The sequence below is a fragment of the Ostreococcus tauri genome (genome assembly GCF_000214015.3).
Source record: "Ostreococcus tauri WGS project CAID00000000 data, contig chromosome 13, whole genome shotgun sequence".
Classification (NCBI taxonomy): domain Eukaryota; kingdom Viridiplantae; phylum Chlorophyta; class Mamiellophyceae; order Mamiellales; family Bathycoccaceae; genus Ostreococcus; species Ostreococcus tauri.
In genome coordinates, this window is record NC_014438.2 from 16,862 (window position 1) to 33,379 (window position 16,518).

Here is a 16,518-nt window from a genome sequence, read left to right on the forward strand (position 1 = left end):
TCGAACCACCGCGCACGGCGCGACGCACGATGCCGCGCACGTCGTCGCTCCGCCGCCCACGTCGACGGCGCGCGCGCAACCGTTCGTGGGTGTGATTTTTTGATTTTTTCCTCGCGCGCGCGCGTCGTGGTGACGTCATCACGGCGGCGGTGCGCACGCGTACTGAAGCACGCGCACGCCCATCGGGGGGGCGCGATGGGGACCACGCCGTGCGCGCGAGTGGGCGAACAGTCTAGCACTGGATCCCGTACCAAGACACACACTGTCCGCGTGATGTCGTGCGCGTGTGGGCAAACAGTTCGCGTGATGTCGTGCGCGTGTGGGCGAACAGTTCGCGTGATGTCGTGCGCGTGTGGGCAAACAGTTCGCGCGATGCCGTGCGCGCGACGCCCCGTCGGTGGCGCCCCCGCACACGCGCGCGCCCGTTCGCGTCGCCATGGCGATGCTCGTCGATCGCGTCGATCGCGTCGAGGGCGCGGAGGCGTACTCGGACGATGATTTCGATGAAAACGCACCGGTCGTGACGCACGGCAAGGGCGAGGTGGGTCGACGTCGACGCGCGCGATGACGAGGGCGCGGTCGAAGCGAGGGGAACGAGAGACGAATCGACTCGCGCGAAGACGAACGCGAACGAGCGCGTCGTCGATCGCTCGGTGACGGTAGACGACTGACGAACGTGACGCTGGTGATGTTCGCTGACGACGCAGAAGACGGCGACCGCGAAGACCAAACCGCTGGCGAACGCGACGAACAAGAAGACGGTTGAGGAGATTTACCAAAAGAAGACGCAGCTCGAGCACATCTTGTTGAGACCGGACACGTACGTCGGATCGTGCGAGCGAGCGGAGGAGAAGGCGTGGGTGTACGACGACGCGACGAAATCTTTGGTGCACAGACAGGTCTCGTTCGTTCCGGGTCTTTACAAAATCTTTGATGAGATTCTCGTCAATGCGACGGATAACAAGGTGCGCGACCCAAAGATGAAGGAGCTGCGCGTGGACATCGACGTTGAGCAGGGCATCATCCGTGTGTACAACGATGGTAACGGGATCCCGGTTGAGATGCACAAGGAGGAGGGCGTGTACGTCCCGGAGCTCATTTTCGGTCATCTCTTGACGTCGAGCAACTACGACGACAACGAGAAGAAGGTTGTCGGCGGGCGAAACGGGTACGGCGCCAAGTTGGCCAATATTTTCTCCACAGAGTTCATCATCGAGACCTGCGATGGCTCTCGCGAGAAGAGATACCGACAAGTGTTCAACAATAATATGAGCGTCAAGGGCGAGCCGGTGGTGACAAAGTGCAAGAAGAGTGAAAATTGGACGTGCGTCACTTTCAAGCCAGACTTTGCCAAGTTTGGCATGGAGTCTCTCGTCAACGAAGATGTCGCCGCGTTGATGTGCAAGCGCGTGTACGATGCGGCGGGTAACATCGGTAAGAACACGAGCATCTATCTCAACGGCGAGAAGCTCGCGATCAAGGGCTTCAACGATTACGTAAGCATGTACTTGAACAGCCAGGCGACGGCGCCGAAGATCTTTGATCTGTCCACGGATCGATGGCAAGTGTGCGTCAGCATCTCTGACTCGCAGCAGTTTCAGCAGTGCTCGTTCGTGAACGGTATTTGTACGATGAAGGGCGGCACGCACGTCAACAATGTGGCCGATCAAATTTCTCAGAAGCTGTTGGAGAAGATTCAGAAGAAGGAGAAGACCTGCAAGAATTTGAAGGCGTTTCAAGTCAAGAACCATCTCTGGGTGTTCGTGAACGCTCTCATTGAGAACCCGGCGTTTGATTCGCAGACCAAGGAGACACTCATCACGCGACCGAACAAGTTTGGGAGCTCTTATTCGCCGTCGGATTCCATCATCAAGAAACTCATGGACTCGGGCGTGGTTGAAAACATCATGTCTTGGGCGCAGTTCAAGCAGAGCAAGGAACTGAAGAAGACTGACGGTGCCAAGCGCTCACGTCTGACGGGAATCCCGAAGCTCGATGACGCCAACGATGCCGGTGGACGAAACTCTGAGTCTTGTACTTTGATTCTCACCGAAGGGGATTCTGCCAAGGCGCTCGCTGTGAGCGGTCTCTCCGTCGTTGGCAGAGACAAGTATGGTGTCTTCCCGCTTCGTGGTAAACTTCTGAACGTGCGCGATGCTTCGCATGACCAAATCAAAAACAACGCCGAAATCAACAACATCAAGCAAATTCTCGGTCTGCAGCACGGCAAGGAGTACGATAGCGCCAAATCGTTGCGTTACGGTAAGCTCATGATCATGACAGACCAAGATCATGATGGTTCTCACATTAAGGGTCTTCTCATCAACTTCTTGCACGCTCACTTCCCATCTCTGCTTAAGATTCCTGGTTTTTTGCTCGAGTTCATCACGCCGATCATCAAGGCGACCAAGGGGAAGCAGTCGAAGGTGTTCTACACGTTGCCCGAGTACGAGACTTGGAAGGAGGCGAACCAAGGCTCGGCTGGATGGAGCATCAAGTACTACAAGGGTCTTGGTACGAGCACAGCGAATGAAGCCAAGGAGTACTTCGCGTCTCTTGATCACCACCGCAAGAATTTCATCTGGGAAAGCGATGGTGACGGTGACTTGATCGACATGTCGTTCAGCAAGAAGCGTGTCGAGGATCGCAAAGCTTGGCTGAATGCGTACGAGCCAGGCACATTCTTGGATATGAGCGGCGAGGCGATTCGATACGACGAGTTTATCAACAAGGAACTCATTTTGTTCTCTAGAGCTGACTTGTTACGCTCGATTCCGAGCATGGTGGACGGCTTCAAGCCCTCACAACGCAAGGTTCTCTTCTCATGCTTCAAGCGCAAGCTCAAGTCGGATATCAAAGTCGCGCAGTTGAGCGGCTATGTCTCGGAGCACTCCGCGTATCATCACGGCGAAGCTTCACTCGCGATGACCATCGTCAACTTGGCGCAAGATTTCGTCGGTTCGAACAACATCAACTTGCTCGTGCCGAGCGGTCAATTTGGTACGCGTTTGCAAGGCGGTAAGGATCACGCAAGCCCACGTTACATCTTCACTCGCCTGCATGAGATCTGCCGTGCGATTTTCCCGGAGTGCGACGATGCTCTGCTGAACTATCTTGATGAAGATGGACAACGTATCGAGCCGGACTTCTATTATCCGGTGCTTCCGCTCGTGCTTGTGAATGGCGCCGAAGGCATCGGTACGGGATGGTCGACGAGCATTCCTAACTTCAACCCGCGTGACATCATCTCCAACATCAAACTCGTGCTTGAGGGCGAGGAAGCGCGTCAGATGCACCCGTGGTATAGAAACTTCAACGGCAGCATCGTCGAGGAGATTGTCAAGGGAGATTCTCGTTACACTGTCACTGGCTCTTACATTATTCGTGACGAATGCACGTTGGAAATCACTGAGCTGCCGCTTCGATCCTGGACCACTGATTACAAGGATTTCTTGGAAGATATGCTCGCGCCGAAAACGAAGAACGAAAAGCCTTTCATCACTGACTACAAGGAGTACCACACTGACACTACTGTGCACTTCGTCATCACGATGCCCCCTGAAAACTTGGCCGCGGCGCAGAGCGCGCCCGGCGGCATTGAGAAGAAGTTCAAGTTGAGCACCAAGGTAAGCATCAGCAACATGCACTTGTTCAATGAACACGGTGCGATTACCAAGTACGCCTCACCGATCGACGTTCTGCAAGCGTTCATCCCTCTCCGTCTCAAGGCGTACGCGCAACGCAGAGACATGTTGATTCGTCTCGCTGAGTCTCAGCTCAAACGTCTCTCCAACAAGATGCGTTTCATTCTCGCCGTTGTCGATGGTAGTTTGGTCGTCAATCGTAAGAAAAAGCAGGAACTCATCGAAGAACTCGATGCTTTATGCTATGACCGACTTCCCAAGACGGACAAGGGCACCGTTGCTGAACTTGACGAAGACGGTCAGTTCATTCCGGAAGAAACCGCTGGCGCATCCTTTGATTACCTGCTCGGCATGCCGTTATGGAATTTGACGCTCGAAAAAGTGGAAGAGCTGGTGTCCGAGAAAGAGGGCAAAGAAGCTGAGGTCGCCGAACTTCACAAGACGACCGATAAGGATCTGTGGATTCGGGATCTGGAGAACCTCGAGCAGAAACTCGATCTCCTCGAAGCCGAAGACGAAGAGGCTCGCCAGGTTCTTGAAAGGCAGCAACGTGCGGCCGCGCGCAACAACACTACTGCGGGTAAGAAGGCGGCAAAGAAGAAGCTTGCCAAGCAACGTGCAGCGAACAGCAGCGACGAAGATGAGTGGGATGATGACTTCAGCGATGATGACTTTGAAATCTCGAAGCCAAAGAAGAGGGCTGCGCCCAAACCGAAGGCGGCGCCCAAACCGAAGGCGGCGCCTGCGCCCGTGGCCGCGCCCGTTCTGGAACCGCCGAAGGATGAAAGCGACGCTGAGGAAACGGAACCGATGTCTCTCGCCGAGCGCTTGGCTTTGCGAGGAGGCGCAGCGCTGAGCAAGCCCGCCAAATCGTCTACCGCAGCATTCGATATGTCCTCCATGAGCACGGCGGTGACGGCTGCCGCTGCGAAGAAACCTGCCGCTGCGAAGAAGCCTGCCGCTGCGAAGAAACCGGCTGCTGCGAAGAAGCCTGCGCCCGCAAAGAAGGCTATGTCTGATTCTGAAGATTTTGACGACGAGAGCGATTCTGAAGTGGTCGCTCCAGTGGCGCCGAGATCTACTGCTCGCCCGCAACGAGCACGCCCGGTCAAGAAGTACGCAGTTTCGGAATCCGAAGAAGAGTCTGAAGAAGATTTCTCTGAAGAGGATGACGAAAGCGACTTCAGCGAATCTGAATAAACGATAAAACGGAACTACCGGTACCGGTAACAAACGACGACCGCATTTTTTAATGCGATAAAAATGTAAAAACAATCGACGACTCTCATTTCAATCCTACTCCCTAGTGCATCCATAACCTCAGCATCTTATCCTTGCCCCCACTCGCCGCCTTTGCACCCAAAGGACTCCAGTCGACCGCGTAGACTTCGTCAGCGTGGCCGGGAAGATCCTCCTTCAGCTTCTTCAATCGGCAATCCCACACCTTCAAAGTACTATCCTTGCTCGCGCTCATCAAAAGTCGACTATCGGCGGACCAGGCGAGTTGATACACCGCACCGACGTGTCCTCTAAACGACGTGATAAACTTTCCCGTCGCGCCATCCCACAGCTTGACGCCTTTGTCGAAAGATGCGCTAGCAAAATATCTCCCGTCTGGCGAGAACAAGACGTGATTGATGAGTTGCTGATGCCCCGTCAAACGTTGTAGCGGCGTCTTACTCGTCGATGGTTCCCACATGAACATCGTGAAATCGTCGCTCCCACTCACCAAACGCTCCGGCTTTCCTCCCGTTGCCTCTTTGTATCTCTTCAACGCCTGAGCCTTGGCTTGAGCGTCATTCTCGGGCTTCGCTCCGGTGTGATCGTATGGGCCGGTGCGAAGGGCGTATTCGCTCGACAACGCCAGGGAATTGACCCAGTGCGCGTGTCCTTTCAGCTGTCGAACCACCTTTCCATCCGTGGCGTCCCATACGTATATGGTCGTATCGCGAGATGCGGTATAAATCAAGCCTTCGCCTCCCCACTTCACCGCGGAGATGGCTTTGGTGTGCGCCGACATGGTGAACAGGCACACTCGACGGACGGCGTCCCACACCCGCACCGATCCGTCAGCGCTGGCCGAGCAAAAGCGAACGACGGGGTACGCCACGTGCGCGGGCTCCCACGCGATCGCTGTGACGTGCTTCTTGTGTCCCTTGAGCGGTCCACCGCGCGCCTCGCCTGAGGTCGGATCCCATAACCGAACCGTGTTGTCCATCGAGCCGCTCGCTAAGAAGTTCCCATCCGCACTCCAGGCGATGCACAGCACCCAATTCGTGTGACCCTGCAGCGTATGCTTCGGTCCTTGCGTGTTCAAATTCCATAATCGCACCGTCGTGTCCCCACTCCCACTCGCCAAATTTTTCCCGTCGCTCGAAAAGGCCACGCTCAACACCGCCTCGGCGTGTCCCGAAATGGCCGCCGAGCATCGCGTCACCGCACGCACTCGAAACACGCTCTGCGGCTGAAAAACAATTTGTACCACGCTCTCCACGCTCGCATTTAACTGCTCGAGCGTCGCCGCGAGCTCGCCAATTACTTCCTCGCCGTTGACGTAAAACGCGTGCGGTGCCTCCGCTCGCGCCTCGTCCTCCTCCTCCCCTCGCGCTCGCAACAACGAGCTCAAGAGCGTCTGCAACTCCTTACTCGTGCAGTCGGGAGGTAAATCGAGCTCGGGACCGACCGCGACGCCCTCGACGTCGACCAAACGCGCGATGAGGTTCGTCTCGCGATGTTTCACAGCCGCCGCCGCCGAATCGACGACGGTTTCATTCGGTTTCGCTCTCTTGTTCGTTTCCGCGGACATCTGCGGTGTCGAGCGAGCGTGCGCGCGCGCAACGTCACGTTTAGGGTTTAGGTTACGTCACGCGCGATGCGCCGAAGTTGACGGCGTCGTCGCGCGCGCGGCAACGAGTATGGGTGTGTCGTTGCAAGCTACGGCGGAACTACGGCGACGCGAGGCTGCGCGTTCCTCAAATCCAACACGAGCTCGCATCCGCGAAAGAGATCGACGCACACGGCGCCGTCGGCGTGGGGTGAGATATCTGCGTCCGGGGGATCACCATCGAGGTGCACGACGGCGCGAACGTTCTTGAACTCGAAGCCTTTGAACCGTATGGTCTCCATGCGACCCGTGACGATTTCGTCGCCGACGCGTTGGAGGCGGCCAGCGGACTCACCGGGACCGCTCATCACCCCACCCGGTTGCAGCGCCTTTGTACGCTCAGCGAGTTCGGCCTCCTTGGCGACTCGAGCCGAGAGCACGGCACCGGTACCGCCGGTGCCGAGAGAAAGCTTGAACAATCCTACGCGCTCGTCAGTCATTGCCGTCACACCCTTGAATCCGTCGTTAGCGACCGTGTATGCCAGTTGAACGTGCGGTACACCGTCGATGAACGTGACGTCCTGCCACGCGCGCTCGATTTCACCGCTCGGGACGTACGATTCCGGGTCATGGAACTCCACGGTGAGCTTAGGAGCGTCTCGACTTCCTGGCACGCGCATCGGGGCGTGCAAGCACACTATTGAGTGCGCCAAAGCGGGCACACCGAGAACCCCAGTGAGTCTTTGGCCGTCGGGGACGCGAAGTGCGCCGTCCAAGTTTTGTTCCATGAAAATCGGGGACATCATTCGAAACGATCCGATCGAAATCTCGCGACCGCGCCGCAGAGCGCCCTCAAGAGGGGCGGCTATGCTCGCGACGGCCATCGAGCCGAACGATGGCATCGAACACGAGTCCGCCGCCCAAGGCGCGATGACGAGCCCGGTCGACGCTGTGTCGAGAACGAACCATCCCTCGTCACCAGACTCGAGCGTGGCTTTTACGAGTACGTGTCCACCGTCGCCACGAACCGCCGACAAGGTGCTCGATTTGCTGCTCCACGATCTCTCGGATGTCGACGTCGAAGCCGGCATCGCGAACGACGCATCGCCATCAGTCGTCGCCGTCGTCGTCTCCGAAAGATACACCGTTATTTGACCCTCTGAATTCTTTCGTCGAGCCACGCTCGGGGTTGACGCGACCGTACCGTCGTCTAATTTGACGTCGTCCCATTCCTCAAACGTCCACGTCTCCACGCCGCGCTGATGGTAAAACTCCGCCCGCCACGGTTTTTTGGTCGACTCATCGACGAACACACGCGCCCCAATCTTTCCACCATCCAACACCGTCATCGCGTACACGCTCGTCGCGCACTTTGGCGCGTGATCGAACGCTCGACCGTCCTCGGCCGGCGGCGCTCGGTTCTTCTTCGGCGCCCTCTGCGCTCTCCGCTCTCGCGCCCCACTCTCCTCAAACCTCGCTCCGTACTCGCGCACCGCCCTCGATGCGTCCAACCCGGTCGCCAGCGTCTTCACTCGCAGCAGCGCCCTCGCCCCGTGGTTCCACTGATTCGTTCGCACCCACGTCTGCATTGAACTCAGGTGCGACCCGCTCGACGCGTTCGCCCGCGCGTCGCCGTACCAATCCACATCCCAGCACCTCCCGCGCGCGTCCCGCCCGCTCGTCGCCGTCAACCGTCCCCCGTCCTCCCTCGACGTCTCCAACGCGCACGTCTCACCGTGCGCGGACGACGTGGTGTCGACGACGAGTTCAAATCGTCCATCGAGGCCTCTCGACCGCATCGACCCTGTCGTCGTCACCACCGCCGACGGTGTCGTCGTCGATCGACGTCGCGGCGCCGGCGCGGACGTCGACGTCCATCGCGCGCGCGCAGGCATCGCGCGCGCGCGCGAGCGCGGTGTGCGGCGCGCGCGAGCGGGAATGAATGCGTCGGTGCGCCACGTCGTGAATGAATGCATGCATGCATGGTCGCGCACACCTCGACGCCATGGCCGCGAACGACGGTGAGCTCTCGCCCGCGCGCGGCGGTGCGCGCGCGGCGGTCGCGGTACCGGTAGCGCGCGCGAGCGGCGCCGGTGGCGGTCACGCGGGTGACCGCCTCGAGCGTCATCAACATCAGCATCAACATCATCAACATCAACATCAACATCATCATCACGAAGACCGCGTCGGATGGGGCGGGCGGGCGTCGCACGGCGACCGAGGAGACGCGCGATATGGGCGTGATGGAACGCCGCACGCGCGGGTTGGACGAGACGGCCGCGGGAGGGGACGACGGAGCGGAGGCGGTGGACGAGGGCGAGGCGACGACGGCGCGCGAGGCGGCGGCCGAACGGGTCGAGGTCGAGGACGCGGACGGGGTTTCGGTGGATTGGGGGGCGGTGGATACGAGTACGGGTACGATGCGCGATTCATCAAGCCGAGGCGGGAGCCAAAGGTGAATTACGCGTCGAAGATCAAGCGATGCGTGCACACGGGGGACGTGAGCGTCGGGTTTCAGTGGTTCTCGGCGGCGTGCGAGCGATATCGGAGAGAGGTGGCGATGGGAATCTTTGAACGCGCGGGTGGGGATCCGCGAACGACGTGCCCGATGGGGATCGATGAGACGACGTATTACAAGCTCATCGCGGCGTTGATCAAGGAGACGCACGCCGATCACGCGAGCGAGGTGTCGCGCGCGATGGCGGCGTTCGGCCTGAAGATGTCGACCAAGAGGTTCACGGAAATCATCGCTAGCGTGCCGTGTCGAACGCGCGCCAAAGAAGCACTGGCGTTTGTTGACGCGTGCTGCAGAGGACCGGATTTCAGCGACGAGTTCCCGTCCACGAGCGCTCAGGGAGGGATTTTAGAATTCGGCGACGTCGCCACGGCGACGTACTTTACAAAAAATATGCGTCTGCTGGTGATGGAGTTTTGCGAGGAGTCCAGTCAGATCATGGATCGAATCAAGAAGCGCTCAACGAAATCACTCGAACAAGCGGGCACGTGCTCGCTCAATCTCGTCGCAAAACCGTCAAAGATCAAGGGTGGAAGACTGTGCCTGTCGACGCAAATGCTGGCAGACGCGCCGAACTCCCTGCCGCGCATGGCGTGCTTGAAATCGTTAGAAGACGGAAAGAGGGGCGTGCAAGTGGGTGATAGCGTTCTAGTTCGGCGATACCAACCCGCAGTCGCTGTAGAAGAGGACTCGTCCGAGACTGAGCCGGAGTCTACTCCGACAGAAGTTGCGGCGAACTCATCGCTGAAGGCGAGCGCGGCGGCGTTTGTGCCGAAACCAAAGGCACCTAAACCGCTCGCCGCGCCGGAGACGCCCATGGAGGAATACGAAGGTGTCGTGGAGATCGTGCCGTACACTCTCAACGAATTACACGTCAAGCTCGATCACGGGGACGTTCAGGAGCTTTACGGGGACGATTGGCGCATCGATCGGCTGGCGAACAGAATCACGTTCACGCGTCAGGTCGAGTCTTTGTATGAGCTCCTTGAGCCGAACGATCCAACGAAAAAAGCAGTGTGCAACACGAACCCAGTGTTCCGCCAGATTCTCACAGCGGGCTTTCAACGATCTATGAAGGAGCTGGCTGATGACCTCGCCGCGGCTGTGGGATCGCTCAACATTCGCGCCGACGATGCGTCCGACCCGGACGGCACGACGAACGGCGTCACCCCCAAAGAACACAAGTTTCGCGTGCACGAGATACCGCCGTGGCAGCCGGGGTGTGAAATGATAAATCTTGAGGCGGTTCCCATGCTTTGCCAAGGGATTATCAATCCCACTGGCGACTTGAAGGCGCCAGGTCCGTATGATCGCGTGGTGGACAACATCACCAGGAATCACGGTCTGAACGCTTCACAGCGAGATGCCATGAAGGCGGCACTCGAACGTCGGTTAACGCTCATTCAAGGTCCACCCGGGACGGGGAAGACGCACACGTCGGTCGCCATCGTCCGAGGCATGCTGGAAATTGGGCACGGACCGGTTCTGTGCACGTCTGACTCGAACACTGCGGTGGACAACATGGTCGAGGGATTGGCAAAGGCGGGCGTGAATGTCATTCGTTTGGGGCGACCAGAAGCCGTAAGACCTGATCTCGCCCGATATCAAATCGAGAACGCCATCCCGCCGGGGGCGACCAAGCACGAAGCGTACGAGGCGCAACTCCGTGCCGTGCGATACGCCCAGGCCATCTGCGCGACGTGTTCGGGCGCTGGTAGCGACTTCCTTGACAGAATCAACTTCAGTGCTGTGATGCTCGACGAGGCGAGTCAAGTTACAGAGCCTATGTCGCTCGTGCCTCTGGCGAACGGGTGCCAACAACTCGTGCTCGTGGGTGATCATAAGCAACTTCCTCCGACGGTGGTCTCGCGCGAGGCGGAGCTCGCGGGTATGACGCTGTCGCTGTTCGATCGTTTGACTCGCGCCGGTGTGAAGCCGTACTTACTAGACACGCAGTTTCGCATGCACCCTGCGATCAGTCACTTCCCTTCCCACTCGTTTTACAACGGTTTGGTGAAGAGCGGTACTCCGGCGAAAGACAGGCCGGCACCCAAGGGATTTCAGTGGCCGATCCCGAGCGTACCCATCGCGTTCTGTCCGACTCCGGAGAACTCGAAAGAGACGAACGATAACCTGAGTTACTCCAACAGAGTCGAGGCCGAGCGCGTACTCGAGATCCTTCTCGGTGTGCTCAGCGCGGGAGAACTCAGACCGTGTCACGTCGGCATCGTTACACCTTACGCGGCGCAGGTCAAGTTGATTCGGTCCATGTTGCGCCAGCGAGGCGTTCGTACGGGTGTTGACAGAGACACTGGTGAGGCTGGAATCGAAGTTTCTTCGGTTGACGGCTACCAAGGACGGGAGAAAGAGCTCATGATTGTCTCGACCGTTCGCGCGAACGATCTAAATACCATTGGTTTCGTCGCGGACGCGCGTCGCTGCAACGTCACCCTCACCAGAGCTCGTAGAGGTGTCATCGTCGTCGGGCACGCCTCGACGCTCTCAAAAGATCGACGCACGTGGGGTCCTTGGGTGCGCTGGGTGCGTAATGCCGGTCTCACGCTCGGCGTGAAGGGTCGACGAGAAGATATCGCCGCCGTCAAAGCCATCGAAGCCGACTCGCAATCCGGCGCTCCGGCAACGCGGCTCGTTCCCGCCCCACGCGGACTCGTCCCTCGCGGTTACCGTTAGCTCGCTCAGATTGTCACGTTAGGATCACGCGTATTCATTCAATTCAATTCATTCACTCATTCACTCACGCCGCGGTAACTTGCGTCTCGGCATGTTTTCATAATGCGCCGGTACAATTTACAGTCGTTTACATCGCCGCGGGTTCGACGAGGATTTCGCCCACTAACGCGGTCGGATGAACTCGAAAAACCATCTATCGTGACCTAGATTTCGTCGCATCTCCATAACGTTCTCGCCCGTCGGCACGTCTCTCGCGTCATCGCACGTGAAGTACCGAATGCCTGCGTACTCGCCGCTCGCGAGTTTTGGAAAATTTTTGGCAAACCATTCGTCGAAAGCCTCATCGACCGGAAGCTTTCCCTCGCTCACCGCGATGTCGCGAAGACCGTGATAGACCGAAGGAAACTCCAACGACGTACGCTCACCGAATCGAGCGAGCTCGCGCATGATCAGATCGTTTCGCACGCGTTTTTCTCCCGTCCACGACTTCGAGTCCTCGTCCCTCGTCGATTCCGTCCGATCGTCTCCGGGACACAGACCTAAGATTTGTCCCGCAAACTTCACAGCTGACAGTCGAGACACCGGATAATCATCGACGACGTTATACACATCGCTCGCCTCGTCCCCCGCGCGCGCGATCGCAGCGATGACGTTCGCGGCGTCTCGCACGTGCACGCGACTCGTAAACGCGCGAGCGTCCCTCGCTCTCGAGCTCGCACTCTCGGACGCGTCTTTCCCCGCTCGCCTCATCGCCGTCTCCAGCGCGCTCCTATTTGGACCGTAAATACCACCCAAGCGAAAACTCACAGCCTTGAGCGCGCCGTTCGAGCGCGCCGCGAGCGCGCGCCACTTCGATTCCGCGTCCAAGCGCGCGCGCGCCTTATCCGAGTCCGGCGCGCACGCGCTCGTCTCGTTCACCCACCCCCCCCCGTGATCGCCGTACACCGACGTCGTGCTACAGTATCCAAAAAACCGCGTCACATTCGTCCCATCCGGGTGCGCGCTCGCCAGCGTCTCCGCGTACGCGTCGTACACCGGGTCCGACCACGTTCCGTCGCTCGCCTCCACCGGCGGCACGCACGACACCACGACTCGCGCGCGTCGAACGCACGCCGCGACGTCGGCATCGAACCCACCGTCCCACGCGCGGACGTTGCGCTCCTTGACGCGTCCAACCTCCGCGCTCCGCGTCGTCCCGCGCGTCGTCTTCGCGCCGTCGTCCCGTCCGAGCGCGCGCGCGACCTCTCGCCCGAGAAACCCCATCCCGAACACGAACGCGGCGTCGGACTCGGACGTCGACGTCATCGTCACCCCCCGTCGCGGTCGCTCGAGACGCGCGCGCGCGGCGCAGCGCGATGCGTTTTCAATCACCGGCCGTCGATTCGTCTTCACCGCCCTCGCGCGTCGTGTGTCAACCTCCAGACGCCTCCGGGAGACGGTCGCGCGCGTTCGAGACGTCGACGTCGCGCGCGTGCGCGGGCGCGACATCGCGACGGGCGCCGAGGGGCGACGACGCGCGCGCACGACCGCACAGCGCGTCGCGCAGTGTGGACATTCTCGCGCTGTGGTACATGGATGCGCGCGCGTCGCCGCGTGCGTCGCGCGCGCGCGCGCCTCGATCGCGCGGCGCGACGCGAGCGACGCGAGCGACCGCGAGGCGGGGCCTCGCGCGCGGACGTCGCTCGACGATGGCGTCGTCGAGCGATTCGTTTGGTTTGAGTGATGATGTTTCACAAAAGACGCTCGAGACGACGTTGTTGCGACGCATCGACGGCGACGACGGCGACGGGAAGGTTCTGGAGACGTTGAGAGAACTCACGTCTACGTTTGACGCGTCTTCGCTCGCGATCGAGCGCATCGCGGAGATGAGCGAAGGGACGTGGACGCTGAAGTTTTCGACGAAGAGCGCGTTCGACGCGACGGCGCCGCTGGGAAGACGCGCGGACGGGACCGCGCCCGGGATCGAGGCGGTATTCGCGGGATTATTCCCGGCGAGTGATTCGGTGGGCGAACGGGGAGACGGGGCGAGCTCGAGTCCGATTCAGAGATTGGTGCTCGACCGACTGCGCGAAGGCGGTTTCGCGGTTCGACAGGCGGTTCGCCTGGACGGGGCGCGGGGAAGGGTGGACCAGGCGGTGTGCTTCGGCGGTGATTTCGGTTGGTTTCGTCTGAGCGCCAGGGCGTCGGTGAACGACGGTAAGGCGTCACCCAGCGCGCGCGGGAGGATCGATTACGGGTTCGATTTAGCGTACGTCGATTTGAAGAAGCCATTCGAGGCGCGTTTGCCGTACCCGGTGCCTTTCAGGCTTCTCGGGAAAGAAGCAGAGGGATATTTAACGTGTGATTACGTCAGCGACGACGTTCGTGTGTGCACTGGGAACAAAGGCACGACGTTCGTGTTCGTCAAGGAGGCGCGAGACGCGCTGCCGTACGCAAAGGAATTCTACGGGTAACTAACTTCACTTCATTCGTCAACAACCACCGCTCCCTACTCGTTCATCGCCGCTTTCGCACCCGAGCGTTCGTTCTCGCGTTTGCAATCACGTCCGTCTTACTCGAGAACACCGCGATTAAGACGACGATCGCGCCGATGACTACCGAGACATCCGTCGCCGCGCGCACGAGTCCAGCGCGCGATGTGTCGCCAACCGGAACCTCCCACGTCCCTCCACCCGTTGACGCCGCGACGTGTAGTCCACCGTCTCGCTCGCGCATCACCACAAGAGCGGGTTTCACGTCGTACGTCACCGATCCACCGCCAGATCGCGCCTCGCCGTATCTCGCGTGCGCCTTGAGCGTTAAAGGAAATCCGTCCTCCCTGAAAGTCGATTCATCTTCTGTAATCAATCGCGCACACGACGCCGTAGACGTCCCGGACGCCGATGCCATGCGCTCGGGATCAACATCTCCCGACGCCACGCATCTCCACCCATCGCTCCGCGTCCCAGAGATTTCGTCGGCGTCGTAAAACAACCCACGAGGAAGCTCGTGCGCGATCGCAACCGATGTGAATCTATCCACCAAGTCCTCCCGTGCGTTCGATTCGACGACGATCTCTCCGTGAAATCCCTCGCCGCGCGCGCGCGTCATCACGCGCACGCGATCTCCGTCGACGCTCGACGTCCACGCACCCTCGAGCGCGGTAGAGAGGTCGTGTAACGCGCGGTCGAACGCATCGTCGCGCATGATGAATCGGGAAAGATTCCTTCACCGTCGTCGACGCGCGCCGTCGTCGAGCGCGCGCGCGCGTCGCGAGGGACGAAAGAATTACGCTCGACCGAGCGCTTCGCCGCGATGCCCGTTCTCCGCGCGCGCGCGGCGCTGTGGAGGTTTCACAGGCGTCACTCATCGACGCGCCTCCATCCATGGCGACGCGCGCGCACGCACCCGCGTGGCGCGCCGCGATCAAGCAGGCGCTGAAGAAGAATGGGAAAAATCCAACGTCCAAGTACGCGCAGCTCGCGACGGTGGACGCGCGAGACGGCGCGCCGAGCGTGCGAACGGTGGTTTTTAGAGGTTTTCTGGATGGTTTCTTCGACGACGACGACGCGAACGCGTCGAGCGACGGCGACGGCGACGCGCTCGTGTTCTGCACCGATTCGAGGAGCGAGAAGGTGCGGGACGTCGTGGGCGACGCGAGGGCGGAGATGGCGTGGTACTTTCCAGAGACGAGGGAGCAGTTTCGAGTGCGAGGGACGCTGACGGTTTCGACGGCGACGACGACCGGGGACGAGCGAGAAGCCAGGGCGAGAGGTAATCTGTGGAGAAAGATGCGAAGGGGGGCGCGAGGGCAGTTCCTGTGGCCCACTCCGGGCGGGGCGCGATCGGACGTGAGTGATGGGGAAGCGGATCCGCACGCGGTGGAGGAGAGCGACGCGCGGTTGGACGACGAAGTCGTGGGGGAAAATTTTGCCCTCGTCGCGCTTCGAGCGAAGCGCATCGATCATCTCAGCCTGAAGCGAAACGAGCGAGTGGTGCACGAGGAGGTGGACGGTGAGTGGGTGTCGACGCGCGTGAACCCTTGAGAACAATTGTGACTTTGTATTACATCGCGTCGCGTCGTCGAGCCGTCAAATCCCTCCTACGAGAGCGCCGAACGATCACGCGTCGCATCGTCGTCGTCGTCGTTTCAACAACGCATTCAATTCAAACGAGAAGCGCGGCGTCTCACGCTAAACCGGCGAGAATGATCCCGAACACGAGCGCGCGTTCGCCCATCGGAGAGTTGCACGCCGGCAACAGTCGATGCGCGCACGCCCAGAATCTACGCTCTTGCTTATCCCACCACCCGTCGTGAAGTGCGTTCTCCGCCGCGCGCGTGCGCAGCGCCTTTGAGCTAAACTCCTCTACATTCTTCTGATACTCGATCGGCAGCCGCGGTCGCACCCAGGCGTTATACATCATCCACGGCGACGCGCTCAGCGCGCGCATTTTCCACAAGAGCTGCGTCGTAAACGCGAACAACGCCACGGGCGCGAACAATCGCTTCAGCGCGAGTTTGATCGCGTAAAAGATCACAAAACCATACAGACAACTCGTCCCCATGTCCCCCAGCGTTCTCACCTTTCGCTCGTGCGCCGCGCTCGCCGCGTCCGCCCGTCCCGCCCGTCGCGTCCCGAGCGCCGCGCCCAGCCCGAGCGCCATCCACCGTCCTCGTCGTCCGAATCCCTCGCCACCGCCTCCGAAACCACCCCACCCTCCAGACGACCCCGCCCCTCCGTCGTCACCGCCGTCACCGCCGTCACCGCCGTCACCGCCCGCGCGCGTCGCGTCAACGTCGTCCGTCGTCCAATCGCATCGCACCGACCCCGATGTCGATCGCCGTCTCGTCCGCCCTCCACCGC

General features: G+C 60.1%; 9 protein-coding genes across 9 annotated transcripts; 4 read left to right on the forward strand and 5 right to left on the reverse strand.

The window, feature by feature from the left end:
• Positions 1–436: 436 nt before the first annotated feature.
• OT_ostta13g00120 (DNA topoisomerase, type IIA, subunit A/ C-terminal, alpha-beta) lies at positions 437–4,844 on the forward strand (the record flags this gene model as incomplete). Its single annotated transcript, XM_022982646.1, has 2 exons — positions 437–541; positions 708–4,844. The coding sequence occupies 2 exons, from the start codon at positions 437–439 to the stop codon at positions 4,842–4,844; spliced, it is 4,242 nt and encodes a 1,413-aa protein (XP_022840150.1).
• A 103-nt stretch (positions 4,845–4,947) lies between these two features.
• Positions 4,948–6,450, reverse strand: OT_ostta13g00130 (WD40/YVTN repeat-like-containing domain; the record flags this gene model as incomplete). The annotated part of the gene is made up of 1 exon (XM_022982647.1): positions 4,948–6,450. One exon carries the CDS (start codon positions 6,448–6,450, stop codon positions 4,948–4,950), a length of 1,503 nt encoding a protein of 500 aa, XP_022840151.1.
• Positions 6,451–6,578: 128 nt separating this feature from the next.
• On the reverse strand, positions 6,579–8,267 carry OT_ostta13g00140 (unnamed product; the record flags this gene model as incomplete). The annotated part of the gene is made up of 1 exon (XM_003082438.1): positions 6,579–8,267. The coding sequence occupies one exon, from the start codon at positions 8,265–8,267 to the stop codon at positions 6,579–6,581; it is 1,689 nt and encodes a 562-aa protein (XP_003082486.1).
• A 206-nt stretch (positions 8,268–8,473) lies between these two features.
• Positions 8,474–11,674, forward strand: OT_ostta13g00150 (P-loop containing nucleoside triphosphate hydrolase; the record flags this gene model as incomplete). The annotated part of the gene is made up of 1 exon (XM_003082439.2): positions 8,474–11,674. The coding sequence occupies one exon, from the start codon at positions 8,474–8,476 to the stop codon at positions 11,672–11,674; it is 3,201 nt and encodes a 1,066-aa protein (XP_003082487.2).
• A 162-nt stretch (positions 11,675–11,836) lies between these two features.
• OT_ostta13g00160 (NAD-dependent epimerase/dehydratase) lies at positions 11,837–12,979 on the reverse strand (the record flags this gene model as incomplete). The annotated part of the gene is made up of 1 exon (XM_003082440.1): positions 11,837–12,979. One exon carries the CDS (start codon positions 12,977–12,979, stop codon positions 11,837–11,839), a length of 1,143 nt encoding a protein of 380 aa, XP_003082488.1.
• A 383-nt stretch (positions 12,980–13,362) lies between these two features.
• OT_ostta13g00170 (Plastid lipid-associated protein/fibrillin conserved domain) lies at positions 13,363–14,127 on the forward strand (the record flags this gene model as incomplete). Its single annotated transcript, XM_003082441.2, has 1 exon — positions 13,363–14,127. One exon carries the CDS (start codon positions 13,363–13,365, stop codon positions 14,125–14,127), a length of 765 nt encoding a protein of 254 aa, XP_003082489.2.
• A 43-nt stretch (positions 14,128–14,170) lies between these two features.
• Positions 14,171–14,860, reverse strand: OT_ostta13g00180 (unnamed product; the record flags this gene model as incomplete). The annotated part of the gene is made up of 1 exon (XM_022982648.1): positions 14,171–14,860. The coding sequence occupies one exon, from the start codon at positions 14,858–14,860 to the stop codon at positions 14,171–14,173; it is 690 nt and encodes a 229-aa protein (XP_022840152.1).
• Positions 14,861–15,039: 179 nt separating this feature from the next.
• Positions 15,040–15,699, forward strand: OT_ostta13g00190 (Pyridoxamine 5'-phosphate oxidase, probable FMN-dependent, Alr4036 family; the record flags this gene model as incomplete). The annotated part of the gene is made up of 1 exon (XM_003082442.1): positions 15,040–15,699. The coding sequence occupies one exon, from the start codon at positions 15,040–15,042 to the stop codon at positions 15,697–15,699; it is 660 nt and encodes a 219-aa protein (XP_003082490.1).
• A 142-nt stretch (positions 15,700–15,841) lies between these two features.
• OT_ostta13g00200 (unnamed product) lies at positions 15,842–16,318 on the reverse strand (the record flags this gene model as incomplete). The annotated part of the gene is made up of 1 exon (XM_003082443.1): positions 15,842–16,318. The coding sequence occupies one exon, from the start codon at positions 16,316–16,318 to the stop codon at positions 15,842–15,844; it is 477 nt and encodes a 158-aa protein (XP_003082491.1).
• Positions 16,319–16,518: the final 200 nt, after the last annotated feature.